This window comes from Anopheles maculipalpis, chromosome X (assembly GCF_943734695.1).
Source record: "Anopheles maculipalpis chromosome X, idAnoMacuDA_375_x, whole genome shotgun sequence".
NCBI classification, from domain to species: domain Eukaryota; kingdom Metazoa; phylum Arthropoda; class Insecta; order Diptera; family Culicidae; genus Anopheles; species Anopheles maculipalpis.
The window spans coordinates 10,284,480-10,304,958 of NC_064870.1; the positions used below are offsets into that span (position 1 = coordinate 10,284,480).

The 20,479-nt window shown below is 46.2% G+C and overlaps 2 protein-coding genes across 2 annotated transcripts in view; both read right to left on the minus strand.

Annotated features, from left to right (window-relative positions):
- The window catches only part of LOC126562225 (serine-rich adhesin for platelets), a 233,243-nt gene that overhangs the window by 26,356 nt on the left and 186,408 nt on the right, over positions 1 to 20,479 (minus strand). The window lies entirely within an intron of this gene.
- LOC126568473 (histone-lysine N-methyltransferase SETD1A-like) lies at positions 16,299 to 19,452 on the minus strand. Its single transcript, XM_050224961.1, has 7 exons — positions 18,719 to 19,452; positions 18,236 to 18,528; positions 17,937 to 18,171; positions 17,634 to 17,843; positions 17,488 to 17,550; positions 17,100 to 17,407; positions 16,299 to 16,915 (listed from the first exon to the last, which is right to left on the minus strand). The coding sequence occupies exons 1-7, from the start codon at positions 19,444 to 19,446 to the stop codon at positions 16,323 to 16,325; spliced, it is 2,430 nt and encodes an 809-aa protein (XP_050080918.1). The 5' UTR covers positions 19,447 to 19,452; the 3' UTR covers positions 16,299 to 16,322.

The following is a 20,479-nucleotide window of genomic DNA, read 5'->3' on the forward strand; positions in this document are numbered from 1 at the left end:
CTTGACTTAATGACCCTATTAAGATACACTGTCCTAAAGCTTACTAGATTTACTAGGCTAGAGGTCTACAAATGACAAGACTAGGCATGGAATTTTGTCCGGAGTGCTCCGCTGTAACAAGGACTGACCAAGACTGATGACCATCCAGCTACGGGGAATCTATTAAGTCAAAGAATCAAGAAATGGCAAACCGAAAATTGGCGAGGGAGCTCCAAAACTTAACAAAAGTTTTTGGTCAGTCTCAATCTAGCCTTGTATCGTGCCTTAAAGTATGCAATTGTGAAAATTTAATTTTCTTTTTACATTTTTTCCTTATAAAATCGATTGAGGTTAATAAACAGAAAACTCTTTTGTAGTAAAGATGTGCACCAAAAGTTTGAATCTTACTATACTACTTTAAGCATAAGCCTCAAGAATCTAATATAAGTACCATGATAAAGCATGAAGTTGAAGATGAAAATTAAAGAAAAGCGGTTTCACTTAACTACATTGCACCGATTTAATTATGATGCGAAATTTCATGATAGTGATGCAACTCGGCACACTCAACATGTAAACAACAATACAAAAAAAAACTGCTGTGGAAGAGTGTACTCTAAAGAAATTTTAAACTTCATCAACAAACAAACACACACGAGCACACGAACACACATACCAACACTAGTGTGTGTAAGAAATTTTAGCAGAAGGAAAAAGCACGAACGAAGGACTTTCTCCAAAAAAGTGACGCAAAATCCTTCCCTCTCCCGGTAAGGTCACGAGTGTGCTCAAAGCCTCAGTGGCTCAAGATAATGAAAAATTCATCAAAAATCCGAATTTAATACACCTTCACCCCTTTTTGGGCAGTTTTTTTGGGGCATGTTCTCATCTCGAGCACGGAATCGTTTTCCGGTCGCGTACGGTTCGCGGATGTTTCCGCCCTGGTTGGGTGGGGGAAGCTAAGCGATAGGGTTAATGCTTAATTTTGACAGCACTCCGACGTCGCATACGCCGCGTCTACGTCGCCAGACACGGGGTGAGAGAACCGCCCGGAAACCTTCAATTCTTTCCGGTGCCTAAATCCGGTCTCCGGCCAGAAATCACAGCCCGAGTGAAAAGGGGTTAGCACGAGTTTTTCGGAAGCACGCTAACCCGCCTTTTGCACCACTCCACGAGTCCGCCGTGGAAGTTCTTCATCCACAAGACTCTTTTCTTGAGTGCTTTCGCTTTTAATTAAATGTAAACAAGGACTCTTGTGCACTCCGGGAGTTTCCTTCGATCTCAAAAAACACGCGGCAGGAGTAATGGAAATGGCGTAAGTGCACCGATTGCTTCCTCATTGGAAGTCTCTCCCTCGCGTAATCTTCACAATCATGATACGACCATTTGCACACACAAACACACACACATCACTATAAAAATGGATTAGCAAACTGGCCGGGAGGCGGCAGTCTTAAGGGTTAAAAAGATGCGGGCCCTTACTCAAAATCGAACATCAAGCACCCATGTTGATGTTGATGGAATCCCGGTCCCGCTCGATTGACACACAAAAGACATGCAAATACTTTTTAAGGGCTCTCTGGCTGATGGTACTGCTGGCGGTACACATCAAGCATATTGGATTTGTTGTTTTCGAGCACTTGAGCTATGGTTTAATTCGTCCTGGAAGGCATTGTTTTGATAACCCTCAGTTAATTTCTACTTGTTTGATCGGTAATAATTTGTGCTTATGAGGACTTCATTAAAGTCGTTATCGCATGTTATTGCAATGCAAGAACAATTGCTGATCACTTCAGAGCCAATTGCACCGAGGTCCCTAAAATTGGAGTACAATCACCTGTTGCATATGCAAGCTGAAGGGGTTCTAACTGACAACATAAGGATCTCTCCATCGCTTAGCATTAAAGAGTATAGGCATTAGCGATGATTCTTCGTAGTGAGGATATACCTTCCAACTATCTAGCAACCTAGCCCTTATGACCAAAACAATTGCCATCAACTTCTGAAACATGTAGTATGACTTCGCCTTCAAGTACGAATATCGCAACTCTATTCAAACACAACACAAAGTTTTTTTTATAAAGTACATCTAGTTTTTGCGTGTCCTATATCTCTTAGGCCTCGCATCTACATCAGTCAGTTCCTCAACCCTAAAAGTGACTCAAGCAATATGACCCAATTTCCAATGTTTCACTTCAAACCATTCTTCTGCACCCTTCGTTTACCAAAGACGACCAAACGAACACCGGCAAAAAAGAGGACATCTGAACTAAAAACCCTTTGATGCCCCCACCCAACTTTCCAACTTCAAATTGACACCAAGAAGTACATGGAACGCATTGAAAGCCAATCGAACGCCGAGCAAAGCCAAGATTCTAATTTGCCACTGTTCGCTGTTCGCACCAAACGAGAAGGTGCAGCAGGATAAATTACTCGCCGCACAAATAACCGCTTAATGAGTGAGTAATTAAGTTCGCGGCCGGTTAACATCCGGGACACTGAGCAATGCGGCCCAGACGTTCAGTTGTGCTACCGTTCAAGCGGCTAACGAGCTGGAAGAGGCGGATGTTACGATGAAGGAAACGCACTTTGATGTTGAGTCGAGAAATTGCTTAGGATTTGCAGGTAAGGTTCCACTACCTGCTAGCTAGCCTTTTTTTTTCGTCTTCTATTTACAAAAAAAACAAACGCTCGGACACGGGCAATATCTTGTTTCGCCTGTTCCTTCGAGAGTTGAAGTTTGTGAGCTCAAAAACAACAGATAAGACACCTTGTTATAGTCTTCTGGTTTTCCTTCTGCCGCCTCCTACTTTCCTAGTGAACCGTCCCTTAATTGGAGAACATTCGCTTTGGGCAGCAGCTTTAAACCACAACCACTCTTCAACACGTATACCGAGATTGGTTCGGAGTGCGCGGTTTTTCCTCCCTTAGAAGCCGGCAATCCTGAAGATGGCCATCCATCAGCGAAAAACGAGCTACACCCGACGCTCCCAGCGGTACCGGGAGGATCGTCTACATCTCAGCCAACCGCCTCGAAGCTGGCCCCCGGAGTCCTGCCCGGAAATCTCTACATCTTGCCCGGCCCGGCAGTAATGAAACAAACAAATGAATGAACGACACTCTGGGGAGCCGCTACCATGCTGTGATGACCGTGCGCGCACACGGCTACTGCTAACAAATATGAGCATTAGAAAAATAGATGTCGAGACATTAGACAGGCCAGTCATGCTGCCCAGTCTCCTGAGGCGCGCATCGTACAAACACAACACACATCTTGTAAAACTTCTTACAGACGCGATGTGTGGTGACGCGTTGCGTCTAAGAAATTGAGCGATTCTCGCACCGCACCTTGGTAATGGACAGGTTACAAGCGGAACTATAAATTGATGAACGAGGACGGTAGACGATGGACGAACTTCAGGCCGGTTCCGTACTGCAAATTAAAGTCGTGCACAACAACTGGAAAGTGAAATACATCGCCGCGGCCAAAAAAAAAAAGGACTCAAACACGCTCAAGTGGCGTTTGAAGATTGAGCGCTCGTAAAACTCCAACCCAATCAGTGGTCCCCAGCATGCATCGAGCATAAATCGTTCGGAACGGGACGGTACGATTCCTTTCCCTTCCTGGTGTCCGGCACCCGGCCAATAATATCAATGACAATAATCATCATCGTTCCGTTCCGGAGGACGCACACAAATCATATATGCGGCCAGACTCGGCGGCGTGCTGGCGAAAGGTTTCGTCGGCAATAAAATCCGTTCAGCTACGAACAATGCGTCCTCAATTCCTCAATTTTTCCGATTTCCACGGGCACTGAGCGCTGATTCAATTACAGTGAAATAAACTATCGCCTGTCCGGGACTATGGGTGGCTTTATCTTGCCTTGTTCTGCCCTTAAACTCCTTCCCGTGCACAATGGTCGTAAAAGGTTGGTATGAATCATTTGAATGAAAAAAATATAAATCTTCAAATATTCTTGGTCTTGGTCGAAATCGCGACTTTTCATAAACTACATTAGCAATGTTTGTTTAGATAAAAATGAGTAGAATTGAAACAAAAATCACGGACCATTTATACATCCATTTACCAAGATTATAATTATAAAGTTATGTCCAAGCACCTTCTTCAAACTGCCCACTGTAATACTCCACAATCGCGTACCGACACTGCCCACTGGCCACTGGCTCAGCTCTCGTGTGTGAGTTTGTTTTTCGATGGATAAAAATCTATCCACGCGGTGCTTGAATTCGGGAGGTTCCGCTCGAACGGACTCCGCAACATAAATAAACAATAAAAAATATATCATTGCCGTACGTGCAAACACTTTCACCCCTATTGTGGGATATTCTCTCCGGCAGCAGCAGCAGCAATAATAACAGCAACGAAAATAACATCAGCAAGTAAGCGAAAGCAAAAGGAAAAAGAAAAAAACAAGCAACAAAAGGGTGTACCAGGGAGAAGAAACCATTCTTCGGGCCGTTTGTGTCCTTCCGTGCGCCGTACTGGGGCTTTTTCTTTTGGTGGCCGAAAAAAAAAGGATGGAACGGATTAGCTGTGCTGCTATGTTACGTTAAAGCGGGGAGAAAACAAAACAAGACTATTCACTTTTCCTGGCACAGAAAAAAAAGGACCTGATATCTTCTTCTGCTGCTCGAATGCTATCCATAACCACAGAGGCAAGCGATGGAGCAATCCAACAACAACCAAAAAAAAAAAAAAGGGTCGAAGCAAACAAATATGACGTAAGTTCCGTCGCAAAAGCCCGGAACGGGTATAAGAGCATCGATATAACTGTTGCCTAATCGGTTGATGCTTAGCGTGGTCGGGCGGGCAGGCAGCCAACGGAAGGGAGGACAGATAGGGGATGTGACATAAAGCAGTTAGTGGAACGACATGACGTAGATAGAAATCGGGAACTTTCCCATGGAACTTCCCTGCCCGTCGCGCGAAAGGACAAACCATTTTCGGAGGAAACAAGTCTTTCGTAACGGACAGTGTCAGGATTTTTATTGATAGTGGCAATGACGAGAACACGAGTAAAATGTTACCCAGAAGTTAAAATATTCATATTAAGCCTTGAAATTTGAGCCTGCTTTTTTCGTTTTTCGGAGAACTATCAATCTTAAAACGTTAAAAATCACGCAAATTATAAAAAAACGATTAAAATAGCGCCGGATATTATGCAACTTGTTATACAACACATTACTCTTTGTAGTTACTTCATGCATGCAGTCACACTTTCTCATTGAAGATTACATGTTGTTCTTTGTTTAATTTAAGTACGACGGCTTGTAAGCCGTATTGTCAGATTAAGTGTTGTTGTGGAATAAATAATTTCGCTACCATTACTATCACAACTTCAATATCTTAGCCTCTTTAGACATCCTTTTGGTGTCTCTCGGCCGGGTAGGTCGACCATTCCCTTTCCGAGTGTATCCTTTATCGAGCGAAAGCGGAAACCAACCACCCAGCACGAACGAATCGAAATAGCTTAATTGATCTTCTAGAAACGAGATCTAATGAAGCGTACGATATTGAGCGATATGCCTCCGCGCCCGCGTCCGAGTGCGTCCCATTTCGCTACACTGGACCCTCGACCGTATTACACGTATGTGGGGCGTAGCGAATCGTTACAGTAACGGGCGTTCGGGTTCGTTGGTCAGTTGAGAGTGTATGATTTATTTCGCTTCCCTTTTTCACTATATCTTGGCTCGCTGCTGTTGTTGTAGTTGATTGCTAAACGACGCGTCACCAATAGAGGGGTTTTTTTTTTGGCGAAGGAAGCTCGACGCCACGATACATCATAATATGGATGAGTCGAGAAGATGCCGGTGTGTCCAGTTTGTAGGGTTTCTTCTGACCGACAGAGTGAGTAATGTTATTCTTGCTAAGGTGCATTGAAGAGCGTTGTAATAAATTTGTACGCTTTTATTATACAGATGTAGGGAAGATACAGGGCAACGTATATCAGTCTACAAATAGGGTTATTTTCTAAGAAGGAAGAGATGTAACTATGCCTGGACCACTTTGGAAGTGAAAAAGAAGTTCAGTAAGATTTCGTGAGTAACATCCTAGAGCTCAGAAATTATTGAATGTTTTCTGAATTTCTTGAAGTTAGAGTGGCAATCTTCATCTCAATATTTTACTTTTTTGTTGTTGTCTAGAAATTATATTTGTAGTTCAACTCAACTACATAGCACCAGCAAGTGTAATTGCCTATTCCATAGCCGGCGTGGCCTATCGAATTGGTTGTATAGGCGAAAAGAAGACAACAGTATCAGTTCAAACCTCTTTAAGACCTACTATACCTATACAAACACATGTATGGACACCAATACAGAGGTCATTCTCGTTGAACAACTGATTTATTTGGCTGTACGGTCTATACTAGCAGGTCTCATGCAATATCAGAAACTTAGAATTTAATAGATTCACAACAACTCCTCCGAATATAATTAACAGTAGCATTCATAAAATTGTGAATCAAGGCACCGTCCCCACGCTCTACGCTCTTCTTCAATTGTCATCTTCCTCATACAAATGCATCCACACAACACACACCTCACTGCAGTCACTGGATTACCAGGCCCGAGACAAAACGCGTCTCACTCATCGGCTGCCCTTCAAATATCTCGGTACCTTAAAAAAAAACCCGCACAAAAGTAGGGAAACCTTGACGCGAAAGTTTGAAAACTTCTTCTTAGCTACATCATCCACCAGGCGCCTCCATCAGTCTCCTCCACCAGGCGCCTCCACCTACCTCATCCACCAGGCGTCTCCATCAGCCTCCACCACGATCCTCTAAAGGTGAAGCAGAGCACAACAACGACCGAGCGTAGCCTCAAGTGAAAAACGAACACAAAAAAAAAACACAGGCAAACTTTTGCCGCGCACAAAACTTTTCTTATAATTTTCTTTCAACAAACGGGGTTTTTGCCGCCGCCGTCTGTGGTGCCAACCGAGCAACTATGTATATGATCTGTCTATTTCGGTAGGGTGTGGTCCCCTGCCCCATTTTACCAGTGCTTCACTGTAGGTGGATTTGTTGGAGCCGGGTACGCGCGCGCGTTCCCGTGTATCTAGCACGGTGCGCGCGCACGCGCTCGTTCTCACTTCCGGAAACTTCCCGCTGAGAGTGGTGGCGCAACTTTATCGAGGTTTTTGCCCTAACTTTGACCCACTTTTCACAGCTGTCGGGGAAGTGATGGGAAGCGCCAGCGGGATGCAAACAGCAATTAAAGACTAGCTAATCAGCTAATATGCCTAGCTGAAAATTAAGGTCGTACTGGTAACTGGTTGCTCCCAGCTGATACTCAAGACACACTGGCAGAAGGGTGAACTTCTCACCTCGTTATAGGTGAGGTTAGATCATCTCGTTATAGGTGAGTTGCTTAGTTTACAATAAAATATCGGAACTACTGTTGACTAAGATGACTAAGACTTCTTAAGTTGTGCAATGAGATTCACCTAAGCGTCAGGTCTCGAACACCTTCTCGTCTAAATCGTCCAAAATTAAAGTTCCAACACATTCGAAACATCCTTCACTTTCGCCACGATTAAAGTGAGCATGTTACGTTGCGGTCCAGTGTAGATGTGAATCGATACCACAACCTTCTTCACCCCGGCTTTCTCTCTACCTTTCCCTTCCCAAAAAAAAAAACAAATTTAAATCAAAAGCCAACTGAGACAAGTTTTGATGCGTAAAACTTATACATCCTATCCAGCCCTGTACCGTACCGGCAAACGTTACAAACAAAAAGTAACTTTTTCAAGGTTGAAACACCAAAGTTTGGTGCTTATATTTTGCGTTCGCGCCAGTAACACACCGAGGGGCCGTGACGGGTAGCCGACGGGTGCGGTGTAGTTGGGCTAATATTTTTACCCGGCATCAACTTCAGTTTGCTACTTTCCAGGCAGTAGGTTAGACACAACCGGTTTTGGCGTTGATAACTCGTGTAAAAAGTGTAAACCATCCCTATTATTTCACGTGGAACGTATGTGCTGGTGGAAGCGGGTGAAACGGGTGAGTACAACTACCCGTTAATATGACAGTTAGCGCAACCCTACCGTACAACCCTTTTGCTGTTAGCTGTGTTGTTATTGCAGTACTAGCATTGGTTCAACCCTAACCTGTATTACGGCACAATTCTACAGAACGCCCTCTCAGGTAGTTATGAAGATCGTTCCACAGCGCGCGGATGTTTTCTGGTGTAATTCTTGACTAATCAACAAACATAAACACGCAGCATCTCTACGAAGAAAAAAGAGATTTCAGCCTCCAGACATTACGAGGTACCACGTGGACTCTAAAAAAAACAATCTACCCAGCTGTTAAATTTTCACCTGCAACATTCATAGGTGCAAAGTGTACTTCCACGAAACACTGCTCTTGGTCGTCGCTTAATAAGGTCCCTGAACCCTGAAAGAATCGATCCCAACCGGGTGGGAGATGCTCTAAAATGACTCCAGCAGAGCGCGCGTCCATCGCCACTGCGTAATACGGCGTCAAAGTAATAAAAGCTTGACCGACATAACCGGCCCGGTGGAGTTTGTTACACACAAACCCCTCCCATCCTCATCCCGCCCCCGCTTTCCCGTTTGTCATCAACCCCCTTCGCGCTTCCAGGCACCTCCATTTCTAAAAACGTACTCGCACGCAACGTCATCGGCTGACGTTTTACGGGGTTTTTCGGTGAAAGTTTTTAATTTTAACCACCAAAACTTTGTTATTTTCTCCCCTTTTCCTCACCGTCGTACGCCCTGACACACTCGTTCCCTCGCTTTTTGCCTTTCCTTTGTTGTTGGCCGGCACCCTCGGATCAATTTGCCAAATTATGAGCCTGGGAGAGTCTGTAAAGTTTGGCACTTTGTTTCATCCTGACTCTCCTTCCCCTTACTCCTCTTCCTCCTCCTTCACCACCACCACCACCATCCTCCTCTTTCTTATGCGAAAAAGGGAACATAATGAGTTCGCATACACCCGCTCCCTCACGCAGGAAAGGAGGTTTGTGTATGCCATCGCTTGTCCGTCGTTGAGTTCTTCAGGGTCCCCCGCGCAAATGTTGCCCCCTGCCGTGCGGGGCAAGGAACAGACGGTTCAGTTTGCGAAAGTTTAGACAAGCGTACATTCGGCAGGGACCTTCAGCTGATCAGCTGATGCGATAATTTCGAGGCACTAAAGTTCTGGAATATTGATTTTTTTTTTTGTTGGTTGGTTCATTTTGCGAGCTATGCTCGATTAAGAGAGTCGCCTCCGTAAAACTGCTCCAAGCAGTCAGGTGGCTAGGTATCTCTGTGTGTTTGTGTGAGGTGACAGTAGAAAGTTTCCTTCTATAAGGACGCTGCTGCACGGCAAGCGCAAAGAGGGAGGCTTTAACAGACTTGTGCCGTGCCGCGAACGAAAACTTTGCAAAACTTGGCTGTAAAGTTAAAAAGTGGCGCTGAACCAGTTTAAAGTCTCAAGCACATCCGGGACACTAACCTACAAAGGTTGGACGAGATGTTTGAAGTGTATCTTTAAGCAGATTGCCGTAGGACCTGCATCGATACGATTGTCGAATATCGTTCATCTTGAGCACCAGCTTCAGCGCATGATGGACCACATTCCTGCTCCAATTATCTAATGGCCAATAGTGTTTCATTAATTATCTTCCCAGGCGAAGAGTTCTTGCTGCAAGTTTTAATGCTCAGTAGAATTTCCACCACACTATCCCACCCGCTGAAATGCTTGAAGAAACACCAGGAAACCTCAGCGCAAAAGAGTGCTCAAAACTGCACAATATTTCCTTATCAGCAAAGCGCACAACCCAACACACAAAATGGCGGTCGGCAATATCGCTTTTTCTTCACAACAACCACTAGCTGATACTAGTGTCCATTTAATGTCTTTTAGTTTGCCTTCTCCCTCTTCTTCTGCCGCTGTTATCGTCTCGTATTGTCGAGGAAATCGTTACCAGTATCCAGCGCGTGGCATCGTGCTCTCTTATCCGCCATTTTAAGCAGCGCTTGCTACACGAGGGACCCCCAACAGGATATAAGGGGCAGCCCAAGGCAATCGGCAGGCAAAACAAAAGGAAAAAAGAGGAAACACCAAAGGACAACACAACCAACCTACCGATGGAGGCAAAGCGAGACCACCAGTTGAAACAGCAACAGGCCGATGAGATATAGGGAAGCGAAGGAAGAAATAAATAAAAAGAGGCACAGATAAGACGCAACATTGATTGCAACAGCCCGAACCCGAACAGAGTAAGAATGCTAGCACACGCGCGAATCTTTTGCAGAGCGAAAGAGCGAGACACACGCGGTGTTCTGCCATGCAGCCAAAAAACCATCCGTATCCTGGTTGCTCTGCCCGACGGCGAGAGCCTTGACCGCGGCGTGCAACTCCGTCTGGAAGGCGTTTCTCTCGTTCCCTGGGCATTGAAACACTTCACTGCGAAGAAGGCAAAAGCTCTAGCAGCCCCCAAGCCTTTTCCAACCAAGCAGTCCAATAGGAGCAGCTACGAGCTCCACAAAAATGAGTGTTTTTTGGGGGTGGAAGAGCAACAAAACAAGAGAAGAAAAAAAAACTCTCGGGGAGCCTTCCAACATGGACGTGTGCGAGCGAACAGAGCGAATTGCTTGATTTCCCCACGCTGGTGAAGCAACATCCCCAACCGGCGAGAATGAGAGCACCATCATAAGCTTCGTTCATGGGGAGCCTTCGGAAAGCTGGTAACGAGAGCGAGAGCAACAGTGACTACGCGCACAGGCGACTCCAACGAAACGAACAAGAAAAAAAAAAACACGATTTCCTAGTGCAAACACTCACACAGAACGGACGGGAACAACATGTAGCGTGTAATAAAATAGCAAGAAAAGGTAAAATTTTAGAATATATAGCGCAAGAGTGAGTTTTTTTATATTTTTAGTAAGCAAATTGTATGTAAAATAGCATCCCACTAGCAGATGAAAGTGAGGAACATTAAAGGTGTGCTCATAAAAAATGCATTTTTTCGATTTTGCGTAGTCTCCGCGGGAACGTTCCTCATACTATCCTGCCAAAATGGACCTGGCAATTATTTGGTGCGAATTAAATTCATTCGAGCGCTAGTGTTTTGTTCACTTTTACCGAGAGCTGCAATGGACAGCCTAGAAATTTTCCAACCCGTTTTCTCTTACATCCGTTTAGCACGAAGAAAGCGTTTCAGAAAAATAGATCTTCAAAATGCAAGATCATTAGATCGCTCAGAAGTATCTTGAAGTTTATACAAGTATAAGTGAGGTATTTCAACAGGATATGAGTTCGAGATACAAATACGTAATTTAAAAACTCGTCTAACAGTTCCTGGGGTGTTGGTACATCCCTCACCAAATCTCTGTGCATCTGGGTGTCTGGACAAACTCTTTTCCTTTATTATGGACCACTGTTAAGGCCTTCACCACAGCACTATTTCCGCTTTTAATCAGTCAAACACAGTATGAATCGAATTGTTTTTACAAATTACGGCACATAGAGTACACATAAGCTACTTCAGAATATTATGCAAGCAATACTCGACAATCAATCTTGAATATGTCCCTCTTACCTGTTTAAAGCAAGTAATCTGCTCGATTGCTTTTCAATCTTTCGCCGTCAACATATTTCTACCAATATTGCTATCGCTGAGTGATAAACAACATTAAACACACACAAACACACACGTGCGGCACAATCCACAAAATCGATCCTTAATCAACCGCCCAGCGAAACCTGCCAAGCGCACATCAACCGTACAAGGTTGAGTGATTTTTAATTAATTTAAATTAATCAATGTCTGCTGGGCTCAGTTGTTCCTCGGTGAAGTGTCGATGTCTGTCTCCCGCTTTCTCGATTAGAGCCTCGCGTTTGAGTTTGTGAGAGTAGGCTTTTTTTTCGCCAGAATACGAAGTCACGATGGTGTAAACAGCCCCTAATTTGGCTTTCGATTTAGCTTACAGACTATGACGCTGAGAGCAGTAGGTTGTTGTGTTTAGATTTTTATACTTCCAGCCTGCTTCCGGATCGGAAGATATGCAAAACGGAACGCTGGAACACCCTCCGAGATGCAGCGAACAGCAAATTAATCTCATGTATGTCCGATTCGACAAAAAAAAAATACAACACAATACAACACAACCAAATATCTCAAAGACTAGGGATGAGGAGTTCAATTTCTTTTTTTTTTTCAAATTTTTTTATGCCATATTGAAGAAGCTAGACGTCGTGTTTAAACCAAGCAACCTGATAATAAAGACTAACCCTATCCCCTAAACCCAAAACTGGGCACACTTTCGACGGCGATGCCTTGAGGGAGATGCCTATCCTTCCGCCAAGATGACTAGGCACATTGCAACTGAGCTGAGCTGTCGATTCGAACGCTTCATTGAGATGGGTCAGATGATCCCGGACAAGAGTTCTAAGCACGGCAGGCACCCAAAAAATATATTTAAAACTCCACACACACACACAGACACATACCCACAAAAAAAAACTGCGAACCAGAACCGAAAACCAACGTAAAGCCTGCGGGCGATTTTTTCTTTCTGGGTGCGTAATGCTTTCCCAGGCCAGGCGGATGGAACATGAAAAATTACTTTTCCGTTCAGCTGCACAACAGAAGCGCGAGAAAAAAACTCGCTCATTTGGTGGATGACAACTACAATAACGGCCGCAGCAAAAAAAAAAACCTCCAAATGTCTGTACAACGTTCAAAAATTGATTTGGGCAGGAAGGTTGGAGGTTTGTCGAAGTAATTAATTGTGATCCGATTCCGTGCTGATGAGGTGAAATGAGTTTCGGAAGCAAAGAAAAAAATCTTTCGAGCTAGAATAAGAGGAGTGTTAGAATATCGGGGAATTAAGTTGGCTACTCCTTCAAGGTGTTGTTTCAAGATATCTTCAAATTTAAAGTAAGAATTCTTCATATCTTCGAATTCTTGATTCACAGGATTCATTCGCCGTGGCAAGAGACTCAAAATGTTATCCCTAGAGTCCCTCCAACTACAAACGAATGGATCAACCCCAATTCAATAAGCGCATCCCTACCGATGATAATGTACAAGCGTTGTCATTCCAGTGCTATCGGAACCCTTCCAAAACGTCAACAGGCCTGTCCATCTGGACTCAACAGGTGAACGGAATCGACAGCGTAGGGGAATCCTCCATCACGCATCACGCGAGTTTGCGGTAACTCATCACCAAACCACGTCCCGACACCCATCTGCCCGCAGCACAGCAAGCAGACCCAACCAAGTCAAGCCGCGAAATTAAGCGTTCCGACCAACCAGCCATAGATGAGCAAACGGCCATGAATGAGTAATCGTTTGCGAATGTTGATGCCTGCGAGGGTGTCGCGTGTCCCAATTGGGCATAATTGCAAGCCTAGCCGTACTCTCGATGCAGTAGGTATCGTTAACCAGACACCACTGATTCTGTGTGTCTATCCACTTGTCAGTGAGCATTCAATGCAGGCGGGTATATCTTGTCATGGGAATTCTGGTAATAATGGGGAGGGAGAGCACTTTCTGTGCACTGTCCTTGGACGAAATAGGGGAACGCTTCGCTAATCAAGGGTTCGCAAGGGGAATTCAAATGAAACAGAAAGAAATACTGAATGACTTACCTTGTCAACATGCAAATAAAACACAACACACACGCACACTCGTCTTGCACTAAACGTACATCAAACGATCAAAACTGCTCTGGCTAGAAGCCATCGCCGTCCCAGGATAAGCAATACATGCTCCATAAGCAAAACGCTTTGCCCTTACTCGTTCCTGTACGATGACAGGTTGATGCCTGACTTTAAGCACGTCATGCCATTTTGTTTATTTCGTGCCATGTTTCAACTTCTACACGTCCTGTCAGTTTAGAGACCGCCGGCCACTAGGCTACGCTAGTCGAAAAGCTGTTAAATTAGTCAGAGGTCAGTGAAATGACAGGTATGCATTATACGGCATCACATATCACTCGGTCCCCCTTTCCCCGGGGGTGCGACAGTTTAAGATCTTCATTTGGCAACAGTCATAGCACACAACAGCTAAAACACGCAGCCTTCAACGCACCAACATTGTGATATAGAAGCGTATAATCTAACTTTCATCGACCAAACACTAACGTATGACTCACGCAACTGACGCAAACACGCACATACTTACGCTGACATCGCTGGTACGATTGTGCCTGTTCCGATTTCTGCACACACACACACACACACAGGGAGAGAAGAGAAGGGCTCAAATAGAGAACAGTTGAAGGCAGAGAACGATCGCATATCACAAGAATATGTTATTTTACTTTTTATTAAAATTCATAACCGGTTACATACAATAGTGTTGCTGTTGTTTTTTGTTTGTTTGTTGTTTTAATGTTTGTAATGTTTTGCTGCATTTGTATTCCTTTTCTTCTGATGTACCATTTATAATTCTCGTATTATCGTTTTTTTTTTTGTGTGCTGTTTTTATGCGTTTTCGTTTCATGTTGCAGCGTTTTGTGTTGTTTCTTGTGTTTGTGTGTTTTTTTGTTCACATTTCTTTTTCGCTTTGCATACTTCTTCTTTCATGAGTTTTTTTTATTGTTTTTTTTTCTTCTTTTTTTTGCTCGTTTGCACCTGCTCTTGCCTAGTGTATATCTTGTTATACGTTTACTTGCTTGTAGTTTTTTTTTTTACAATTCTGCTAATGTTTTTTTTCTCTTTTACTGTTGCTTTTTTATTGTATCTTCACCTACGATTGCATTTCGTTTCACAGTGCATGCGCTTTTTCTTTACTTTTTCTTTGACAGCTTAGCTTTGCTTGAATTTTGTTTGTAGCTTTTGCTCTGCTTATTGTTCTGCCTGTTTAGCAACTTATTAGTTCGCTTTCCAACAGTACAGTATGCGCCACGACGCGTTGCTGTCGCTGCGTTAACTAATGATGTTCAATTCGTTTCACGTAGTTGCGCATTATTGTATTTTGGTTGCTGTTGCTTGCAATAAATTCAATCAATTACGATACACAATAATATTTTAAAAACTATTAGTTCTTACAGCACATTTGACTAGGTAAAATTCTCCCCCTTTCCCAATTCTGCCCGTTTCTCGCGCGAGTGTTGTTATAGTAGTTGTATAATTTATCCTGTTTTTTTTTTTTCGTAAACGCTTACACCTTAATATCATCTGCTTGTTGACGCCATTTGCACAATGCCCGTTTAAACACATTCACCCATTAAAGAGTGTGTTTGTGTGTGAGAGAGAAAGAGAGACAGGGGGAGAGTAGTAATAGAAATCATACTAAAAACAACACGGCTGCACCCGACTATCATCTGCTACCGAAATAAATACATTTTGCCAAATAGGGACACAGTTCTTGCTGTCGCTCCAGCCATCTCAGTAAGTCGTTCGCGTCAACAATCGCTAAGATGAAAGGCGCGCTATATTACAGTGTCACTTTACACATACACCCGGCCCGTACACGCATACACGAACCTAACTTCATTTACCTGTACAACTCAGCTTCCGTATATACGTGCTGGCCTGTAGGTGAGTGGATGTGATCAGATTTCGTTAGAGATGTGCGCCGCTGTCACTGTCAAGAACTGATCTTCCAATGGTGAGACTCACTAAGTCTAGTATAGTGTTTTCTTTCATATATGTATATGTATAAATCGACACACTTGCAGGGCTATGTTTCCACCTGCCCCGACTGCCCTGTTCACGACTTGCTACGGTACAACGACTAACGATGGTTAATACCAGCAAAAAAAAACACTTTTGTTTGCATCGGTTTCCTTTTGCCTCTGTTCAAATATGTTCAATACTTACTTCCAAAATCTAGTATACAATGTAAGGGTTAGTGTTAGTTTTGTCGGCCAATAACGCTTTCCGAGTGCGACTGTCGAGTGTTTCGTTTTCGTCTGCTTCCCTGTACGCCCACAGTATACTTCCAGATCTCTCTCTCATCTCTCTCTACCGCTTATTGTTATACGTTCGCTTGTAACCGTGCCACAACACATCACACTCACACACCATTTTGCTAGCACATGTATTATTCCTTTTGCTCAACCATCACCAGCCACACCATTCCACACCAATGTCTCTCACTCGCTCTGGATCACCGTTCACTGCCGTAACCATTCCTCGTGTACTGGTGGCTTTGGATAGCCAATTGTACCTGTTAGGACCATATCACCGTCACCTGTGTTCACTTGATCGCTGCCACACTCGCACTGTCACTCCTCCCGGATACACTCACACAACCATTCTGCTACCTCACCTGTCCAACTAACTTAAAAGCACGATCACTACACCGAGCGTGGCAGTGGAGACGGATCAACCGCAAACGGCCTAACAGGTGAGGAAGTTTCATGTGATCCCGCGCGTTCCAATCTCTAGCAGCTTTGGCTCGTGGTTGTTGTTGTTGTTGTTGTTCAGCTGCGACTCCATCGCGTTAATGTTCGACTTGAGCCGCAGCATCTGCAGCTCGACCCGCGCATTCTCCCGCTTAAGCTCGGTTATCTCCTCGTCCAGCGCCAGTATATCCTCCGTAGCGACGTTCGTCCCACTGTCCGGTGGAACGGCGGCTCCAGCACCGGGATCAGCACCACTGCCGCCGGTGCTGGTGCTGGTGGGATTGGATACGAGCGCAATGCCGGCAGGATTTCCCGCCCCACGGTCACCGGACGTTCCGGTGTGTTGGTGATGTTGATGGTGCTGATGGTGATGATCCGGGCCCGCACCCGGACCGCAATGGTTTGGAACGCCAGCGTGCACACCGTGCATGACGGTGATCGGTATACCGCCGGACGCGAGAACCCCCAGCGCAGACGGCACCTGTGTCGGTAGCGGTGCTGGTGGTGGCGGTGGTGGTGGAGGTGGAGGCGGTGGCCCGACCAGAAGTGGACCCGGGCCAGACATCAGGCCACCCTTTACGCTCTGACCGTAGCCCGCCGGTAGGTCTGGTGACGGTTTCGCGTCAGCCGATCGATTGGGACAACAAGCACACAACGCACAACGAAGCCCGACACCCGCCAAGACGGTAAGAGGCACACGGCGAAGACGCAAGGGGACAGGAAGATCGGGAGGTACAGGATGTTTAGTCTAAGCAGTACTCTAGGCTTGGTCAATCCTCGATTAGCTTACCGTTGAACGACTTGGACGCGACCGGACCGAGCCCACCGAGCACGGTGTCGGTGTCGCCGTACCGTGGCTTCTTGCTGGACGGTGCCTGTCCCGGGCCACCCTGTGCCGTCGGGCAGCTGGCAACCGTGCGGTGTGTGCTGAACGTCCCATCCACATGCCCATTACCATCGCAGCCCGGCGTCGGGCAGGTGAACGGTTCGAACTTGCCGGCCGCCGCCTGCGCCATAGCCGCCTTCGCCTGCTCGATCGTACCACCGTTCTCGAGGATGTGCATCTTATTACGGAACGCGATGGGACACCCGGACGCACTGTGAACGCAGCACAACGACAACAACACACGGGCGATGGATCAGTAAGGAATGGTTGAACGAGTGTTAAGCTTGCTTACCTGCGATGCGAGAGGAATTTACCGGTAGAGTGACCCGATCCATCACACCCAGGAATAGGACATCTGCGGAACGAGAAGAGACAAGAGTGGGGGAATTTCACATTGACATCTCGTCCAAAAGTAAAGTCGTCGTCGTCTGTCCATACCTTAGCGGTTCCGATTCCTGACCATCGCGCGGCTTGCTTTTCGGTTTGGACGCTCGCGGACATCCGGATAGACTGCGGTGTGACGAGTAGTTGCCGGTAGCGTGCCCTGACCCATCGCACCCGGGCGTTGGACACTTGAGCTCCTGCGACTGTGACGGAAACTGAGGTCGCTCTAGACGCTGGTAGCCAGTCAAACTGCACAGGAAAGAACTGCTTTGCTTAGTAGGCTCTCATCGAAATAGGCCGAGACCCGTGAGTCTCTACTTAGAGATAGCGCTTTGCAAGGGTGCCAATAATACCTACCCAGCCTTCAGCAGATTATCGTGCGGTGCTATGTGCTGTCCGAGGGTGGGCGGTGTGACAAAGCTCGAGCTCGAACTGGCCGGATAACTTGTCGGTACGGTCGGTGGATAGACGGTAGTGCCGAGCGAGCTCGCGTACGGACCACTGTACTGGTAAGCGTTCGGTGCGTAGCTCGGATACCCGTTGGAATAGTCCGGCTGTACCACCATACCATAGCTGGTGTGCGGACTATAGCCTGCAAGTGCGATGCGTTGACAATCAATCACCGTCTAGATCGGATGCACTGCTGCGCTACTTACCACTCTGATCGCGATAGCTGTCCGCATAGTACGATCCTCCACTGTCGGGCGTAGACTCTCGGCTGTAGGATGCGGACGGCGGCTGAGGCCGGGCAAAGCTCATGCCGAGCGGACGTTCCGCCGTATTGCCGTACTCGTTCGCATTCACCTCCGTCGGGCGGCTTTCGCTTACCTCGCTCGTATACACAGCGTTGCTATTGGTATTGCTCGTATTACCACTGGTGCTGGTCGTGTTGGTGTTGGTGTTGATGTTCGCACTCTGGCGGTTCGGAAACTGGGGACTCGTGCCACCACTGTTGCCGAAGAAAAAAAATTGAATCACAGAATTACGATCCACAACCTGATCTGATATCAGAAAAAGCAGATGGATGTGACGGCTTCAGCTACGAAACTGAACTGTCAGTGAGGTCTTGACAGTTCAGTTAAGCTTAAGTATAATGAGGTCCATTCTGTCAAACACGATCGTCCACTCTCATCACCTACCTATTGTTGGAGCTCAGGTCTAGTGATGCCTGGGGACTGCTGTTCCGGCGGCCAACCGTCGGGCTGACCTGCGGCTCTGGACTGCTGGACGATATCTTATTCCCCCTTTCATCACCCGCTCGCCGCCCATTCGGCGAAGGTGATCCGGGGCCGGTCTTGTACGCCGGTGTGTGCAGCGGTGGGCTCGATTCCTTCACGCTCAGATTGATCGCGGAAAAGCCGGGCGGCATTGCACCGCACGTGGATGGATCGTAGTGATAGATCGGCCGTGGATAAATCGGACCGGCACTGTCCTCCATCTCCACCTTCATCATGGTGTGATGGGTGCGCGCGTCCGGTGCCGTCGGACCACCGAGCCCGAGATGGTGGTGTGGGTGCGGTTGGGGCTGCTGTACCTCGGACGGGTGTGGATTGCTATCCGCACCGAGGTACTTCTGCTCGTCGTCGATGATCGTCGGTTGCGTGTAGCCGTAGGCGGCCGCTGGATACAGTGCGGTACGCTGCGGTGCGTACGCCGTATCGTACCGCTCGAATGCGGTCTGTGGTGCCGGATCGTACGGGCGATGGTTGGCCAGATGGACGGCGGAGGTGTCATACTCGGACAGGCCCCGATTTGCCATGGCCGGCGGTGAGGCAAGTGTGCCCATCTGGGCGTACGAACGGCCATCGTTTAGCTCGGTGTAGCGTAGATTGTCGCGCGTCACGTACGAGTACCCGTTGTCGATCATTTTCAGTGCGGGAGTACACACTGCTTGCTGCAATGTCGATATGCTGCACAGAATGTAAGATTTTTTTTCTTGCTGCTATAAGTGACACACGTATCGTTCGGCAGATGAATGCACTTTTGTGTGTGAGATGATGAGGCACGAAGAAGTATACTAGCGAAAAATATTGCACACGTCCTGTAGAGTAGCAGGTCTAGCTGGAACCTAATGAGTAGTTAGACACACATAGAAGAAAAGATACAAAATACGTAAGGACTAAATTTGAACCAAATGAGCACTAAACAGATTGATTATTTTAAAGATGGCTCTCCGTCTGAGAACTAACTTTACTGTCGCTCTTAATCACAGCAACACAAACAGCAGCTCCTTCCAAGACCTCAAACTACCAAACCAAGCCTTAGTAGCTCATTCTTTGTGCACAGTATGCATGGCGTAAGTAGATTCAAACATGTCCCATCTAAGTCGCAACTCCTTCCAAGCCACAAACTCCTTTGTTTGGGGGATGCGGCGCGTTTTTGTTTTGCTGGATGATTTTATTTCTGTCGCAGAGATAAATATGATCGTTATTATCATCTCAGAAACCAAACGACCTTAACGTACCGCCATTTTCTTCCCCGTGTGTGTGTGTGTGGTTCCAGATCCAGTTTGTAAATCCAGTACCGGGGTTGAGAAAGTTAGCTTCGATGTGTATAAATCTCTATCAAATCCAGCCGGATATCCTTGGAAATATGCTGGAAGGCGTCATCGCATCAGAGACCACTTCAGCCAGTCTACGTTGGTGGATGCAAAATGAAAATATTTCCAAGTCCTTGCACCGTACCAGCATACACACATTCACAAGGAGGCCCATCATCAGCTTGATTCTCTTGCTTGGTGTCGCCATACCCCACTGGGACTACTAGTCTACGACCAGCTCCCCGTTATGCTCCATCGTCGGGAAAGAGGAACGAGTTTTCCTAGGTAGGTATTTCATATTCCCTCACCCGATAAGAAACCAGGATTATCTTTACCCGGGTACACGGTAGCTTCACACAAA

What these genes read in the sequence shown, in the direction of transcription:
- LOC126568473 (XM_050224961.1), bottom strand. Translation starts at nt 19,446, where the DNA reads ATGATCGACAACGGGTACTCGTACGTGACGCGCGACAATCTACGCTAC. An exon ending in AAATTCCTCTCGCATCGCAG is followed by an intron (nt 17,408 to 17,487) that starts GTAAGCAAGCTT and finishes CTGCGTTCACAG; the next exon opens with TGCGTCCGGGTGTCCCATCG. An exon ending in CGCGTCCAAGTCGTTCAACG is followed by an intron (nt 16,916 to 17,099) that starts GTAAGCTAATCG and finishes AACCGTCACCAG; the next exon opens with ACCTACCGGCGGGCTACGGT.